The sequence below is a fragment of the Falco punctatus genome, assembly GCF_963210335.1.
Source record: "Falco punctatus genome assembly, chromosome: 12".
Classification (NCBI taxonomy): domain Eukaryota; kingdom Metazoa; phylum Chordata; class Aves; order Falconiformes; family Falconidae; genus Falco; species Falco punctatus.
Window position 1 is genome coordinate 18,147,666 of NC_137592.1, and position 17,768 is coordinate 18,165,433.

The 17,768-nt window shown below is 38.5% G+C and overlaps 1 protein-coding gene across 1 annotated transcript in view; it reads right to left on the reverse strand.

Annotated features, from left to right (window-relative positions):
• Positions 1 to 6,810: 6,810 nt before the first annotated feature.
• PRKCE (protein kinase C epsilon) overlaps positions 6,811 to 17,768 on the reverse strand; it is a 293,182-nt gene continuing 282,224 nt past the window's right edge. The window contains exon 15 of the mRNA XM_080408304.1: positions 6,811 to 10,084. Coding sequence (XP_080264430.1) covers positions 9,938 to 10,084 — 147 coding nt within the window. The 3' untranslated portion in view covers positions 6,811 to 9,937. The remainder of the gene's footprint in view (positions 10,085 to 17,768) is intronic.

Sequence of the window (17,768 nt, forward strand, 5' to 3'; positions counted from 1 at the left end):
TATTGCCTTTGATGTATGAAAAGTTTTTCTTGCATTGCTAAATGAAGAGGAAGGGCAACACTGAAAAACCCCAGCGTGTCCATTTGGTGCAGCATCACAACTGCAGCGAGCTAATAGCCAGACACTGGTTCTTTACCTGATGATCTCCCTACCTTTTGTTGATGTTTCCATCATACCTTCCTTCTGTAAGGACATATAAACCACCAATATACAGCACCAGTAACAGATATCCATCCTATTTTATATTAGAACAAACCACCTCTGCTGTTTTTGGAGAAAACCCTAGCACAATATCAGCCCTACATTTTTAACACATTGGCTGTGAAACCTGGGATTTTCTGCAGTGTTTTGAAAAACATTGTACTACAGGATTTAAAAATTATGCCCTTCTTTGAAAGAGCTGAATGTGAGAACCTTATGAACGTACTTTTGGGAAGGAGATGGTGGCCAAGTGGTAATCCTGATGAAAAAGATCATGTGGTGTATTTTCCATGGCCATGACAATCTTTGAGGTTTTATTTAAATGTGCCTCCAGTACCCGTCAAATTGTGTATAAACACCCTGGCTTAGTTTTAAACCAAATCACTTTTTACTTTTAGCAATGTAACCAGCAGCCACATCGAGTTCTCAGCTGACAGTAAACTCCCCTCCCTCCGGCACTAAGCAAATACTTGAACATGAGGCTGTACTACTGAGGTAACAGGACCCACGCTAGCTATTTTAAAAGTAGCCTGGGCTTCTTTGAAGCACAGGCATCCACCTTGAATTCTTCTTGTTCCCTCCTATGCTTAGCTTCTATCCAAGGTTCACATTTCCTCCCTCGATCACCTTTCGGCAATCTCACCGTTCTCTTTCATCACTAGAAACCTCTCCTGTTCTGAGGGGATTCTTCATTTGGGTCTGCTACTGTGTTTTCTGTCTTTCCTATTCTCACCTACTTGCTTCTCAGTCCTCCTGCTGCCATCAAAATAACCATCCTGCCCTTCCACCCAGTTCTTTGAATTCCTCCAATGACTTCCCGTTTCATGCCAGAGCAAGCTTACATTGCATGTCCGCACACTCCTGGCGCTGTGCAGCTGCTGCCTGTGAATGCCTGACAGTGTGTTAACGAGGTGCTCACGCACGACAGCCATGTCTGCGCTTTACATACTTCCACCGGGAGCTCCGCAAGGGCGGGTGTTTTTCCAGCCGTTAGGTAGGAGGTGGCCTCAGCAGTTTCTCCACAATCAGCAGTGCATCTCAAGGTCTTGCATTCTTCCACTTCCAGATTCTTTCACAGTAATGTATGGTTTCCAGCAGAATTCCTGGAATCTGCTGTTTACAAGCAGGGTCAGAGGTTACAGAAATAGTTTCAATTTGCCTATGAGTGATATACCAGGAGTTTTTTTGCCGACACATAGTGCCTAAACTATATGACAAATTTTTATTGATTTTGATAACCTCCTTGGCTCTGAAATCAACTTGTTCAGCTGTGTGGGTGGTTCAAATTATTGCTAGATAGCTCAGTAAATGAAAATTAATACTCTCCACCCCTCTTCATCACCCAGACTCTTTTCCCAACACAGACAGGAATATTAACAAGAACAAAAACATCAGTAAAGCTCTCATATTTTAAGATTGCAGCTGGAGATCCTCTCTCAGCGTGTCAACAAAATACATGGTGGCAGCATTATCATCTACTACAAAATACTCCTGCAGTGTGTTACTTTTGCCCCTGAGCAATCAAATGAGAAAAATGATAATGTGACTGAAATAAGCATCTTGACGGTTCGTCACTTGGTATGGGCCTCTCAGAAGGCTGATAGCACATAGGCCTTTGGCAGGGATGGACTGAGAGCATGTTGTAAGCTGACTCTTTCTGGAGGAAGGAGATTTCTCTGGTGGTATCGAAGACTGATGGTTTAATGTTGCTTTTGTAGCCCTTCAGCTTGTCAGAATAACGGTGTTCTGCACAGTTTTCCATTTCTTCTCCCACTGAAGTCAACATGTGTCCAGCCGCTGCCCACCCAAGCCAGCACAGGTGATGTGCAGTGGGAGGCAGGGTCACAGTAAGCTCATATGCACAGTCCAAGATGGCTATGCAATTAACAATATGAGGGACTCACTGTAACATGGACTTTGGATCAGCACTTTATGGTCCATATTTGGTAGACTAAACACCCCGATAATTTTAGCAGGCTGTCTCTATGGCCAGAGATGCTTTACATGGGAGTACATGTCATAGACTGTATTTCAGAGTGCCCAGACATAGAATTTTGTAGTGACGGTTGGCCCTATATTTGGGATTGGAAAAGAGTGGGGAAAAAATCTGCCCTAGAACTTCAGTTTTCCATCAAGATTCCTGCACTTTGTGAGGAGTGATCTTGGGGTTACCCAGGGCCTCAGTTCAGCAGCTAGGAGGTGGTGTTCGAGGGATTTCACACCCCCCTGTACTTCAGTAGAACAGCATCATAAACTGTGAACAGGCTTCGTAACAGCAGAATTCAGGGTCTAGGAAGTTCAGCTCCTGTCCGTTACAGAAGAATAACAACAGTGCAGCTGCAATGCACCAGCATGTAAGGGATTAGAGTATCATTTAATCAAAGAAAAAATGTCTCCACATTATTCCACCAAGTAAAGTTTAAAGGTCTTAAGTTTGCTTCTAAACAGGCCAGTGATCCCCACCCTAACATAAACATTTACATAACTGAGATTTGCATAATCTCTTTGACCCTCAATCTACTCACCTTAATCAACCACAGCATTATTTAGAAAAAAATGTGCCTCCATGTGCCTGGTGTCTTTGCCTACTTCTCACTGCTCATTAACCAAAAATCAACAGAAAATGTTCTTTTTTGATGTACCAAAGACTGAGTAAATAGCTTTCCTAGAACACAGAGGTTCTCAAACTTTGCCTGGGTGTGCCCATGTTTCAATAAAAAGCTTATCCCATTGTAAAAGCAAAAAATCCGCCTCCCTTATGCATCAACTACTGCATCTGATTGCACAGAACTTTTGGCTGTCTTTTGGCTTAGCAACTGAAAAGAGGAATGAAGGGGACTCCAAGCAGCCACAAAGCCAATTCACAGGGGACCACCAGTAGGTATTTAGCAAAGCATGGTTTGAAAACACCTTGTGCTCAGAAACGCCAGCACAGGGAGAGCATTTACTAGCTTCACCCATCCTGTTTTCCTAGCACTTCTGCTGACTTTATACTAACATAATAAGAAGCAAATGATCATTGCAGTACCTAATTTCAGTTTGCTGATTTGTAAAATGGCCATAATTTTACAGTCTCTCCCTTTGCACAATTTCTAAGCTCCACTGCCATTCATGTCAAAGAAAACTGGAGGCTGCTTAGACAAGTGTACTCATTTTTTTCCACGTGAGAGCACAAGTAACAAGGGCTTTTCTGACATTTAGACACACTTCCTCATGCTGATACTCCAGTCTCTACCTCTCTGTAACTGTCACTTTCTGATAGACATATTTGAGCAAGGATGTATTTACGGTCAGTCAAGGAATATCTGGCCTATTCCTAAAAGGCTGTGGAGGGTACAGCTACGTAAGGTGACCAAGCTAACCTAACAGCTCGTGCATGCCAAAAGCAGGACTCCTTTACTTTCCCCCTTGCTGCACCAATCCTGGATGCATGGCATCTTTGGGTATCATTTTGTCCTGACACACTTAGAGAAATAAGAATGTACATTGGCACAGACGAGCATCAGCCTGGCACTGACTCCTGCTGTTACTAGCTGCTTTATCTTTGTGCTACTTCCCTGCAGTACATAAGACACTAGATCAAACTTGTAGTATTAGATGGTGATGACAAGTGTACACAACACTCAATTCAGTTCTCAATCCAGTGCTCAAATCAGCAATAGACTCCAGGTCATTGACTTTCTTCCTAACTGGTTTTTTTTTTCCAAGGATTAAACATCTGTGTACAAATGTGAAAGTTCTTTAATGCTTTTCCAAATTTTGGACAGTCTTGCATAATCATTTCACAATATTTATAGTGGCAGCTTGTGTTCCAACTTAAGCTGCTGCTCTTATCTCCTGCTTCCACAGCAATGATGAGGTAAAAGGGAAGATGGAGTGGAAACTATTTTGGCACATACATACATTTTCCCAACATGCTAAGGAAACGTTTATCTTTGTCTCCTTCATTGTAGCTAATGTGTCAAAAGAAGGGATATTCAAGAACACAGTGAGAGACTGTATTGATAGGAGGGGAGTAGAGCATGTCCTACACCTTGACTTTGGAAAAATATTTGTTGCACACAACGTTCTACTAAGGGAACTAGGGAAAGACAGTCTAAACATAGCTATATAGAGGGGGTACAAAAGCAGTAGAAAAACCATACTGAGAAGGTAACCATCAAAAGTTTACTGCTAAACTGGAAGCCTGCACTGAGGCAGCGTTTTGCACTGGTTAAATTCCCATTTAACCTATTTCCATTATGTCCTGGACAGCACCTATTTTCATTATGACTGGAGAATCTAGTAGAGAGCATGCATATTAGATTTACAACTGACACTAATCTGGGAAGGCCTGTGAAATAACTGAGAACAAACTTGGATTAAGAAGAAAAGATGTAAAAATGTAACAGAAAACAAAACAGAACACAAGAGTCTTCACAATAATATGTGCTGCATCCATATAATGAGTATTACACGTAATCCTACAGTAGAACTAGAATAAGATTATCTTTATGCAGTTGCTGAGGAAGGATGTATCAGTGACCTATAAAATTCTGAGTGGCATGAAAAACGTAAATAGCAAATGATTATTTATCCTCTTTCAAAGAAAGACCCAGGCAGCATAAAGCAGAATTATGACTGGGTCAGCATAAACAGAAGGTAATTTTTAACATAATGGTTAGTTGAGCTGTGTAACTCTTTCCCATAGAATGTTTTGCATATCAGAAGTTGACATTGTTCAAAAACTGACTAGTCAAAAAGAAATTAATTCAGAGATATTAAATACAATAAAGATAAAACCACCTACTTCATAGCATCACGGAGTCAAACTGCTGCAAGCAGAATACCATCTCATGCTTTCTTGTTCTCAGATTTTTCCACAGGTATTTTCTATTTGTTATACTTTTATATTGCTATAGCTACAGTCAAAGCTGACTTCTTGATTTCTGATCAGTGCACATTACTGCTGAAGCTACTGACCATTGCCAAGAACAGGATACCTGACCTAAGTGATGTCTGCTTTGACCCAATACGGCTACTCGGACCCCGCTTTTGATTATATTAATACCTATCTTTTTTATGTTACTCAGATGAAATTTCTTGTTCCTGAAAGGGGTCCACTCTAACTCATTCTCATTTTTTTCCTCATGCCTGTGGCATGTTCACCTCGTGTGTTTTTAAATAAAAAACTGGTTTGCTCAAACAGTCGGTATAGTGGAAGATCCAAATTAAATTTCTGTAGCTTCTTAGAGTTAGGATATGTCAACCAATTCAACACTTCAATTGACTGGCTAATTATTCTGATTTTGATTAGTTTGTTTAGGTGCCTATCACACTGATTTACTCACGTACCTGACCAGACTATTAGGAGGCTAAAAACATCTTTGAATGTAAAGTAATTCAACATTCCCTATCTGGAAGGCCACAGAAGCAGACAGATACAGCTAAGACTCCCTCCCTGAACCTCAAGTACCACATTTATGGATGGACAATGCATCAGACTCATACCTCTTCAAAAGACTGGTCTCTTTCCAAGTTTTGCAGTCCTTCAGCAAGGATAAAAACTCTCCTTAATAGACATCAGTTACACCATTAGGAGAAAACATGATATAGATTGATGTATTTGGAGACCAGTGATGCTTACTGTTCTTAAGATGATAGTTAAGCTCTTCAAATGCTTTTAAGGTTGCAAAATATACCTAGAAAATCAAGATGTTATGTAGCTGTTTAACTGGTAAAACCTTTGTGACAAAGCTCATGCTAACATTGTGAACACACAAGATTTGGAATATGCTCATAGGCACCGAATACACTCAGTGACTTTGAGAAGACTCAGCACGAAGGAAGAAAAATGGAGGTTTATGCAAAAGCTGCAATTTGAACAGAAGACACTCTTCAAATCAATTTTAATGTCTCTTTTTTTTTGTTTTGTTTTTGTTTGTTTTTTTAAGCTAGTTAGTATATCTACTAGTTAGGTATACTGACTGGAGGTTGTTAACTGGAATTACTGCCAAAGTGTGCTGATAGCTGATCTACTGAAACAGAAATTAAGACTTTTAGACCATGAAAATGGGAAGTATTTAAGGTGCAAATTGAAACACAATGAAATATTGGAATATTTCAGACAATGTCACACTGACAGATTTAAGTTAAATAAATAACTTAATAAGCTCTATGATGCTAAGTAATTAAACTTATACATCCTATTAATCCCTCTAATCAATCCAATTAAAGACTAAAGTAGTCTCATGTGTTTGTACACAAAGCACCCTACTGAAGTGAGTTTTAACAATGCAGCTAAGCAGAACACTGGGATCAGGCAGAACTCAGTGACCATTATGTAGCTGGTAAGCAGAAAAAGTCTGTAAACTCACCTGCTTGGTATTTTTGAGGTAAATGTTACATGGCCAAAGATAAACACTGTTCATGCACTGTTACCTGTGTTTCTCTTGCAGTGTTTAGTGCTTCACAGATGAGGCGCTTGTTAGCAAATCCTTCCTTTGCAAAAAGCCCACTCCTAAAAGACAAGCTCACAGTATTTCGTACAACGTAACAGGAAAAATATTCATCCTTCATCTTTCTTTCTTCCTCATTAGGAAATACTCAGGAAAACTTTGGGGAAAAAAATAAGATTTAACATCATTGTATTTATTAGGTTCCAAAACAATACACATTCACATCCTTTTGAATACAGTACATTTGGCACAGTAATAATGTTTACGATGAAGTAACACTAATGAATGGCAAGAGATTCAAATTACATCCATAAGAAAAAAAGTTCTGTACAAATAAATCCTCACAATAAAAAAAAAATCTACCCCCCCAAACTGAATACATGTTATATTTAGCCAGAACTATTCTGCACATAATTTAAAAAGAGGTAATTTGTAAGCCTTTTTTTGAGACAATTATTTTTCACCCTATGGAGAAAAATGTGTTTCCATTTTTTAATAAAGTCTATTTGGGAGGAAAAACAAGAAACAATGGATTCTTTATAATTATTATTATTATTAATAATCTTTTTGGCATTTTGCACTCATTTTACAAAGAAGGAACAAGAAAGATTTTACAGAACAGGCAGAAAGGTAACAGAATGTCCATTTTTAAGAATTATCTTTAAAAAATGTTCAAGGTAACAGACAAACCTTCTGATGTAAACCCAATGCAGAGGATCTAGCTATTTATACTGAAGAAATATCTGCCCATGCAAAAGTTTTTATCTCCTTCACTTTTCTCTTAGCATCCTACCAAACATTGCAGGTGCTGAGGCCTCTTGAAATACCAATGTTTGCTAATTATCTTCATGTTAGAAATGGGAATAAAGACTACATGGCTTGCTTACAAAAGCTTTATGGGATGCTTTTATTCCTTCAAAAGAAATGCTAAGAGTTTTGTGTAAAGGCCTCTTGTTGTATAAACAGTAGTGCACTATCCGGCAACACGTCTTCCTACCCCGTCTACTCACCTATGGAAAAGAACGCTTTAGCATTGTGATCAGTTCTTGCCTGGATGTCAAAAGCTAACTGTGATGAGAAATAAACAGAGCCAGTGGTGAGACACAAATTGATGGGCAGTTCTACAATATATTTCTAAAAGAGAAAGAAATTTAAACATTGAGATGATGCAATCATTAAGATCATTCTGTGCTGGTACTCAGCTCCAGAAACTAGTCTTTTCCCAGTACAAAAGTTTACTGAAGATAAATTAAATTAAACTAAAGGCTTGATCCATTATTATACCTGTAGGCCAGACAACACATTAATTGATATATCATAAGATTTAATATTTTGAAATCATCATAAGAATATATATAATAATTACACCTGAGTTTTAAAAACAAAACAAAATAGAACTGAATGTTGTCATCAGTAACAGGCTATGAGCAGCCAGACGCAAAACCGACACAGACTAACTCATTTGCTTGAGACCGAGATTATCTCTTAAAGCCAATGATTCACACTTTGTCCACCACGATTTGTAACATTCCTTTCTCTTTGTGAGCTCTATCATGTCATAATAGAGTTGAAGAGAACTATACAAGAGATTTAGTATAGCTTAATATATGTCTACATCTTTTATAACAAAAACCTCATCTCTCTGACAGTAACTTGAACCAATACACATACAAGAGTATTGCACATGGACATTATTATAATTATTCTTTCATAGACTAACATTTTAATAGTATGCCTGAACATGCAGCAGTTGATACCTCTATATTCAATGAATTCCACAGGCCTTGCAGCAAACACTATATACAAAATCTCACCTGTACAAAAGGCAAAAAAGCTTCTTTAGTGCCACTTTGCCAATCACAAGTATATATATTTTTGTGCAGCTGGAAATCCATGTGCAACAATTAAAATGGATTCCAATGACCGCTCACTCAGTCCAGTAAAATATATAATAAAATGACCTCAGCGATACATGTACACAAAAAAAAAAAAAAAACAAAAAACCCCAAAACCAAAAAACCCCAACCAAAAAACAACCCCAAAAAACAAACCACAGGGTACTCCTGGAAATATAAGTACATAACACTGTTAGCGTATCTACAGGAGGTAACTTCACATTAGTAATATTGTCCACATGAGTTACCATTTCAATTCATACACAAAAAATTCAATTTACAACTTCCAACAATGTCAGTTTGTGAATACTTGATCTTCAGTTTTTTAACACACTTCCACATAATGCATGTGTAGCCTTATTTTGTGTTTTCTAAAAGCAGATTTCTTTTTAGATTTTAAACATAAAAAACAATAAACACAGTAGTATTATGGTTTTGTAAAAGTGTGCAAAAGTAACACACTGCTGAGAAAATAAATATAAATAAGAAATCATTTATCAACTTAGCTACAATAGAAAAGGCAAATTTATGATGTTTATAATTAATTTTTAATGTAAAATTAACTGTAAACATTTGCAAGCTTGCCATCACATTAATCGTTCCTTTAAATAGATAGTCAATTTGGTAACATGGATAGTACACCCAATTGCCTGAAAAATTGTGAAATGCCTATATATAGCTGTGTTAAAGTACTACAGGCTTTTTATTCTTTAGCCCTTTAATAACTATCCATGTAATATCTATTTCTTGCTTTAAATCAAACAGTTATCTTTGTGACTCTTCTTATTCCTAAGGGTTTTTCATAAATTGTATGAGGAACTTCATCAAAAGCCTTAACTGATGTGCTGCTTTTTCTGGCCAGCTTTATTTTAAGTTTGTATCTCACCACAATAAACTGGTAATTGCAAATTACACCTCCACACAGGCAGATCTCTTTGCTTTTGCCACAGGGCAACACATGACTTTTTTGTTCCGCATCTGAGTACAGATCTCACCATAACCACCAGTGCAGAAGAAACAGTCCTCACCTTCTTAGTTTAAATATGTATGACAATTACAGAATGTGATCTGCTACATTGCTTTTAACAGCACAGCTTAACTTTCCATGGAAAAGATGCGATTTTGTCCTCTAGGGAGATCTTAGGAATTAAAGAAAAGTTGCAAATATACGGCAGTGTGTTACATCTACAATTTCTGATACAAAATTGTTTTGCATTGCTTTGTGAGACAGAAATTAAGAGTGCTTTCAGGTCAGAAGATTAAAGGAAAAAACAATAAATATATACTTTAACTGGGGATATGGGCTTGGGGTAAGAGAAGTAGTTCTTTATCTATGAGTCTCAGTAATTTCACCTCTTCAGGATCACTTCTTGCAGAATCACTCATCTGTCAGCCTAATGTTGTCTATGGCAGTAGCTCTTCTCCAAAATAAGAGAACCCTTTAAATTCTTCTTGATTGATTTGTTTTATAATTGTCTCATCCACTAGCGTTAGTACTGGTTCTTCTCGTGTAAAGTCTTGATCAAAGTTATTTACATCCCTTTTGGTTTTCTGAGAAGAAAAATACAAATAAGGTGAATGGTAAAACAGCACAGTAAAATACAAGGTGCTCTCCCTCCTCTCCATCCCCCCAAAGAGCAGAATTTTCTGGAATGATCAAAATAAAAGAGGAGCTACTTCACACAAAGAATAACACATATGAGAGAAGCTACAGGAGCAACTACTATAAATGAGTTCAGGAGAGGCCACAGAAGCAGTACTATAAATGAGTTCCCAGAGACTCACGGGTCTCTGACAGGCGAAGGAATAGCAGTATGATGATAAAGCAGGAAGCTGAGATCAGGACTAGTTTAAAGAAGGCTTTGGCATAGTAGGTGGTACAGCTGTATCCTCTTAGATTTGAACATAATGATATCTCATTTCAGAGGCACAGAGTGAACGGATTTAATTGATTTCCCCACAATATAGCCTACTGTTTCAACTCTAAGTTAACTGTTTATATCTGGCTACACACAACTTTAAAATCAGATGTAGACCTCACAACAGCTCTCAGACCATACCCCTTGAGTTCCACATTGGCAACTCAGCAACTGAATGTCATTCGGAGCACCACGGCCAAGTGTGAAGTTCTGGCTCCAGGGCAATCCACCTCAGAACTCTTCTTTATTTCAATGGCATCATGATTTCCCCATTGAAGTCTAAAGCACCTCACTACTTTAGTGAAGTTGGGCCAACAGAGTGCAACTGTACATGTGCTGGTTGGGATAAAACCTATTAACTAGAGACAACCTTGGGGAGGCTGGCTTGTTGTCCTCGTGGTGCTCATGATGGTGACTACCTGTGACCACTTACATGAAAAAAAAAAAATTAAGGCTACAGGGAAAAACATTCCCCATGGTCATTTCCTTGAGACCTGCACTGTTTGTTTCCCATGTTATAGCAGCATATTTCAGGCATGTACAGGTTCAGGGAACTGGAACAGCCATTTTCCTTTACACTGTCTCTCTTCTCTGTTTCATTAAATCTAATAGTTACCTGAGTGACACTTAATGGAGGCAACAGTGACACATTGAAAACTAGCTTTGTGTCCATCCTGCATGTGTCTGAAACTAAGATGATACCAGAAATAGAACAGCTATTTGACTTACAAAGTAAAACTATAAACTCATAAAATGATACACCATAAAGTACACTAAAGTATTTCAAATGGAATATATATCTTCTGTCAATGTAGGTAAATTTTCCTATAAAATATATATATATAAATATATTTTCTTTATCAGCTCTACTGAGGCACTAAACCAAAGAGTTTTCTTTCTCAGAACTGTAAAAAGGTCATAGCAACATTCACCTACATTGTTTGGAAGAACTTTATAGATATAGGGAAAGAAAGTTCTATATAAATGCAAGAGACTATGACTTGTAAATCAAGTACTTTCTAAGTGCACACAACCAAAAATCCACATCTTCTGTCTACAAGATTCCATTAAAAGGAAAGGAATATGGACTTAAACACACATACATATATATATATATTGTTTACATGTGTAATAGTTATTTCGTACATAAAGACTGGACATAAAGTGTATGTGACCCATATACTGCGCACTACACTAAGCATGAAGGACATAGGCTTTGGGCTTTATGTTTTTTCCCAGTCATTTGGGCAAATACTGCAAAATAAGAATGAAATTCCATATGAATTTTTAAATGCATTATATTGCAACTACGTCTATGTTATTCTGGTTCCCCCATGTCCTACCGTAGTATTTTCACATACTTGTACAACGAATTTGCTACAGGAATAGTCACTAAAGTAGAAGGAGATAAGTGAGTATTTGTAGAAAGTAGAATTCAAACTGTAGTTATGTGCAAGAGAAACGTGACTACACTTACACTTTAATCACTAGCTATGCAGGACAAATAAGCTCTGGACTAGCTGATAACAAGTACATTATATATTATTTTCAGGTTTTCATACCGAATGTATTTGTGAAAAGTGTTACTTCCTTGCTGAAGCTAAAAGAATAAGATGACAAAGCTTATCAGGCGCAATTAATTACCAATAGCTACTTTTTCCAGAAAACCATCACTAGGATTTGTGAAGGTGTTAGGAGAAAAAGAGTGCAGATGAGTACATCTGAAAAACTGTCCCAACATTGGTGTACCTAAATCCTACTGATTAAAAATAATTGTACTTCCAGCACAACTTTGAGTTCCCAACACTACTGGAACAACAACCAAAGGTATTTGCTTAGATTTAAAAGCCTAGCACTTCTTAAAATATGCCTTCAAGACCAAAAAAGGAAATAGAAGTTTTTACTTTCTCACATTTGTAAGCAATTCCATGTCTTTTTGGCAGCATAGATGTAAATCACCAAATTTATTAACATGACAAGTATGGAGCAATCTAAGATTGCAACTATATACTAGCAAGCCTCACTCAACGGAGTGAGATTAAATAAATCACAGGGAACAAAAGCAAGTGGATGAAGGCATACAACACAAAAGGTAGAGTTCATAACAAGTGCTTCTTTTCAACAGGAAGATTTATTTGAGAAACTCTCCTTAGGAACTTAGGCACTTTCTTCCAGAAGCTATGACTATTTTGCAAGGACTCATCTGCTAAGACAAAACAGGTCTGGTCACATTTCTGCTACTATTGCTATTTTAATGTACATGCACTGTGAATACTCTACAGGCCAACAGCACAAATCAATATATAGCTGTAGCATGAGGGTTCAGGATGAAGGAATGAAGGGTTGTGGCTGTTTCCTAGCACAGAAGCTGAGAAAAGAAGGAAGATCTGCAAGGTAAGGATAGTATATGAAGGAAACAGTGTGCAGCTATTACCCGACTTTGAACATTAAAAAAATCGAAGAAAACAAGAAAAATATTTTGATTGGCTGGAAAATGCATTATAAAAAATGTAGTAATTAAATGGGTGGGATTCTATTTATTTAGCCTGCAGCTCCTGAGACTTTGGGACACTATTTTTAACTTTTTGAACTTTTTTCCAAGTAAGGCTTTTCAATTTCAGATGACTGAAGAAACTAGGATTATTAGGAAAAAAACAGAACTCCAAAACCACAGCTGTCCACTCAAACACACAGAAATTTGATCAGGTTTCAGATGCTACTTTTTTTTTCTCCCTAGACTACCCAAACACGTTGTGTTCACCATGCATTAATGCTACACAAGATCAGGGTCACAGCAGTTACCCAAGAGCTTCCAACATTAAGTGCTAAATTCCACACCACGCAGACTGCTCTACTGCAGGCAGCACGCAGGCAGTCCGGCCCCATCTGCCAGAGCAGCAGCAGTGCCATGGCACTTGGAGTGACTAAGAAGTACATGACTCCAGTTCTAAACCTCAGCTGAAAAATGGCTTCTCCACCAGCACAGTATCTCTGATAGTGACAAGAAATAGTGACTCAGTACGCCTTGTGCAGGAAATGTTCTGGCTAGTTGATCTTTTTTTCTAGCACTGTGAATGCTCCACAGGCACCCTATCTGGGCACTACCCTAGTGTGCCCTGCTTATCCTGGGAGATGTGGACTTGCTTCATGTGGGTGATATGATCCGATTTGATGTAACACTTATGTTACAGAAGTAGAACTCCTTGAATTAATAAATATCAATATGACCTATTACCCATGAAGGATTACAATTCTTAAATCAAGGTCATGTTTTGTTCATTTTGCTCTGTTTAAAGATTACCGCTTCTGTTTGCAAAGCTAAAGATACTGGAAAATTTTTAAAAGACTCTCTCTTCATAAAACACCACTTAATCAGCTTTCCTAATTGGCCTGTTCAACTTTGGACATGGGGATATTGTTTCATGAGTCAAAATGCTTTTCTTCTTGAATATCTTCACATAGTTACTAAAAGATTAAAAGGAGCTTTGTATGCTATTAATAAGCACACGCTAAACAGTGGTTTTCTGAACTGGTTTTATTTTCACTACCATTTCAATAAAAAATTAATTTTCTACCCGCAGTCACAGATGCATGCTTAAAAAACCTCTCAAAAACATGCTTAATAAGGTTTCCAGTGTGTCAGGGATCACCACCAACCTTGACTGTTAATGATTAATAGATGAGACTATATGAATTGCAACAGTGAAAAAAGATATCTAAGCTGATGTTTTTATCACTGAAAATACAGTAAGAAAGTTAGAACTTGCCAGTCCTTCCATTAATTACATGAACCAAATGTGAACAAGAGGAGCCTTCAGTATTGAAACAGCACAGAAATACTTGCAAGAAGGGACCTGACAAAGGGGGTTCCAAACCAGGGACCTCATCCATCACCTGGGTCATGAGGCCAAGAGGCTCAGTGGACTCTTCTGCCTAATGAGGATTAAATTAATTCTCCAGCTTGGAGGCCTTAAGAGGCATCTCTCTCTACTCCATCATTTTTTTTCGTTTAATCTCCAGAAAATAACCAAAACTCTTTCAAATCTTTTGTAAGCTCAATAGGTCCACTATACCAGGCTGGATTTCTTCAGCAGGTTCAAAGGTTGCTCAGAGAAAGTGAAAGATGGAGGTGGTGGCTAGAAAATGACACTGCCACAAAAGCCTAGTCTGATTTTCCTACAAATTCACAATAAGTGGTTTAAATATAACTATAGGAATCCTCTTTAAATCAATGAATAGATGTCTGTTTAGTTCACTAGAGAATAAGAAACTAATCCAGAACAGCCAGCCAATATAAGTAACTGAGGCCAGAAATTATCATTATAACAATGAACCAATGTACTGGAAGAAAAAAATATTGTGCTATGACATTTTCCAGTAAGTGAACCTTTTGACACAAAATAGATACAAAGCTCATCCATTATTTTCACAGTCTAAGATACTGTCAGCACAGAAATGCAGATTGGCCTTTCCACATCACTGAATGGAGCATCTTTAACTTTACCCCACTGCAATTTTCTGTCAATAGCAGTGCTTGATGCCTGTTCATATATTTTCAAGTCCACAGTGAAATCCTAGTTTGTCATTCATTTGGGGAGCTTCACTAGAGAACCCTTCCAGTGCAGCACCCGGCTGTATCAGCAGCAAATCAAACATGCAACAGGCACGTTAAAACTGGGCAGGAAGCTGCTGCAGCTTTTGGTGTGCAGCTACGGGGGCACGTGACAGCAGTGCAGCAGGAACGGGGGACACAGCAAGAGTCACACCTTCTCATACGGGTTACACAGTATAACTTAATTTTATCCAGAACTTTGCTTCAGTAATAAATGATTCCTGCATTTGACACAGTATCACCAAGAAGTTGTTCTTCGATCAGGATGATCAGAGTTTAAATATTTTGTATTTACTCATCACTGATAAGATTTTTAAGAGCATTTTTTTCAAGACAAATGGAAACTCAAGACATCAAACAAACTGGTTTGGATCACAGTTATGTGGCTAACCTCACATTTCACTGTGCTCTCATTCACCTCTCTATTCTGATAGCAAAACCACAGCACAGGCCGCGATCGCTTTGACCAATGATTGGATCTCTTTTTATAAAGGTGTAGTACAGGGGTCCTCAAACTGCAGCCTGCAGGCCGGACACAGCCCCCCAGGGTCCTCAATCCGGCCCCGGTATTTACAGACCCCCCAACCCCCCCCCCCCCACACACACCCCGCCGGGGGTTGGGGGGGAAACCAAGCAGCCGCAGATGACTGCCTGCCGCTTCATCCGCGCGCCGGCCCCCTGGTTGAAAAGTTTGAGGACCCCTGGTGTAGTAGTTTCTAAGAAGTTGAGACCATTTGTAATGAGCACTCACTTTTGCACTCATTCTATATATAGAGAAATTCAGTATGAACACTGTGAAAGAAACAGGCTGAGAAGCACAACACTTCAGGCCTGTCTTTCTGTGTATCCTGGTGATGCTTCCTCACAGCATTTCATGCCCTGAGAGTCTGTATCAGTATTAGAAGTATTTTCTAGATTGTCTTATTTCAGAAGATATGAAATATATGTTATCAGAATAACTTCACAAGTTTTTTTTTTTTCATAACGTTAATTGTTCTATTCACACGTGGAAGAGTTACAACAGATCCACCATGAGCTGCAGTATATTCAGCTGAAGGTTTCGATAATAAAAAGGGTTTTGACTCCAAGTAGTTTTTACAAGTATACCAACATTCATTACTTCCAAGCAGAGGGTGAGATTTTGTGCTCCTACGTTATGCTTTAATTAAACGTAAATGACACCTATTTAAGAGGAAGAAGTGGGAAAAAAACCCCAACCCAAACCACCCAATACAGATGTTAGTAGTGGAACAATAGTTGAAAAGCATGTCAACCTATGCAGTCCACCATTTAATCTGTTATGGAAATACATAGATAGTTTACAAACAACAAGCTAATTCAGAGGACTATGAATTTTAAAAGGGATCACTTGTGATCCAGTAAACTGAAATCACCCGTATACTGAAACAGCATGTACCTTTCCTACAAATATGAAATGGGTCAAGTAGGAAGGAGGAATAACCTAAACAATTAGGGGGTACAAACAATTATGTGACTACATGGCCAGGATGGCAGCCTCAGTGTTTCACTTTTGCACAACCTTTTTCCTATCCTACACTCCAAACCCACCACAACAAAACAAACAGCAAGGCAAAAAAAACAAAACAAAGCTCTGCAGGTTCACTGACAACCACCCCATGTTTGCAGTCTGGGCAACGAACCTCACCTAGAAGTCGTCACTGTAAAAGCATTGTCCCCTATGGCCCTGCTTGGGTGTGGTTTTAGCATGAGTAAGTACACAGCACTAAAGTTATATATAACCAGACCTGCTTTGTTCATCACCCGATTGCTAAAGCACAAGTCATCTCTGTGCATAACATCAATGGAGACAGATTTCACAGGAACTTCAGGGGAGGTCAGCACTACAGCTTCCCACCTGTGGTTAGTCTTTACATCCAAGATCCATCTTGTCCGCCTTATCAGGGCTTGCTTCCATTAGAACTTAATCATAACATAGCCACTGCACATAAGCTATGCTATGGTAGAATATGTGCATTTTCTAGAGTGAAAAAAATTGGAGGGGAAGAGTGCTAACTTCTGAATTTCTACACTATGCTATTCCCGTATGGTAGGTTTCTTTGAGAGTTTAACTACACGGGAAACAATTTTATATTTCTTCTTGGGGTGGGGAAGAAATACAAGGAGAGAAAGCAACAGAACAATCACATGAAAAGATACACTTCATCTGCACAATGCAATTTCTACTGCAAGTTTTATGATCCGCACTGCTGTGCAGATTTTATACGTGTGCCTCTAATTTACGTTATATTGGCAAGCCTCCACTAACATCCTCAGCTGCTCTAAGGTCATGATCACCAACGTCACCTCCCCGCTTACATCCTGGCACACATCCAAGATTAGTCCATTTTCAGTTTTGTTCTCCTGATATTGCATTGTAACCATTGTTGTTACAGCAGAGTAACAGTGGTCAGGATTGGTGCAGCTGTGACATGCAAAATGAGCTGCTGGTGAATCCTACAATACGTGTGTAGAAGCCTTTTTGTCTTCCTGATCACTAGCGCTTCAGTGCAGAGGACTGGCTACACCCAGAAAGCAGAACTGACTTGCAAAGAAGAGAAAAAAAGTGATGCAAAAGAGTTGGTAAGTCAACGGGCACATGTTCCTAAAATTCCAGTGGCTTCCAGGAGACGTCCCATAAATTACTAAAAAAATTACAGAAATACAGATAGTCTAGCAGTGCACT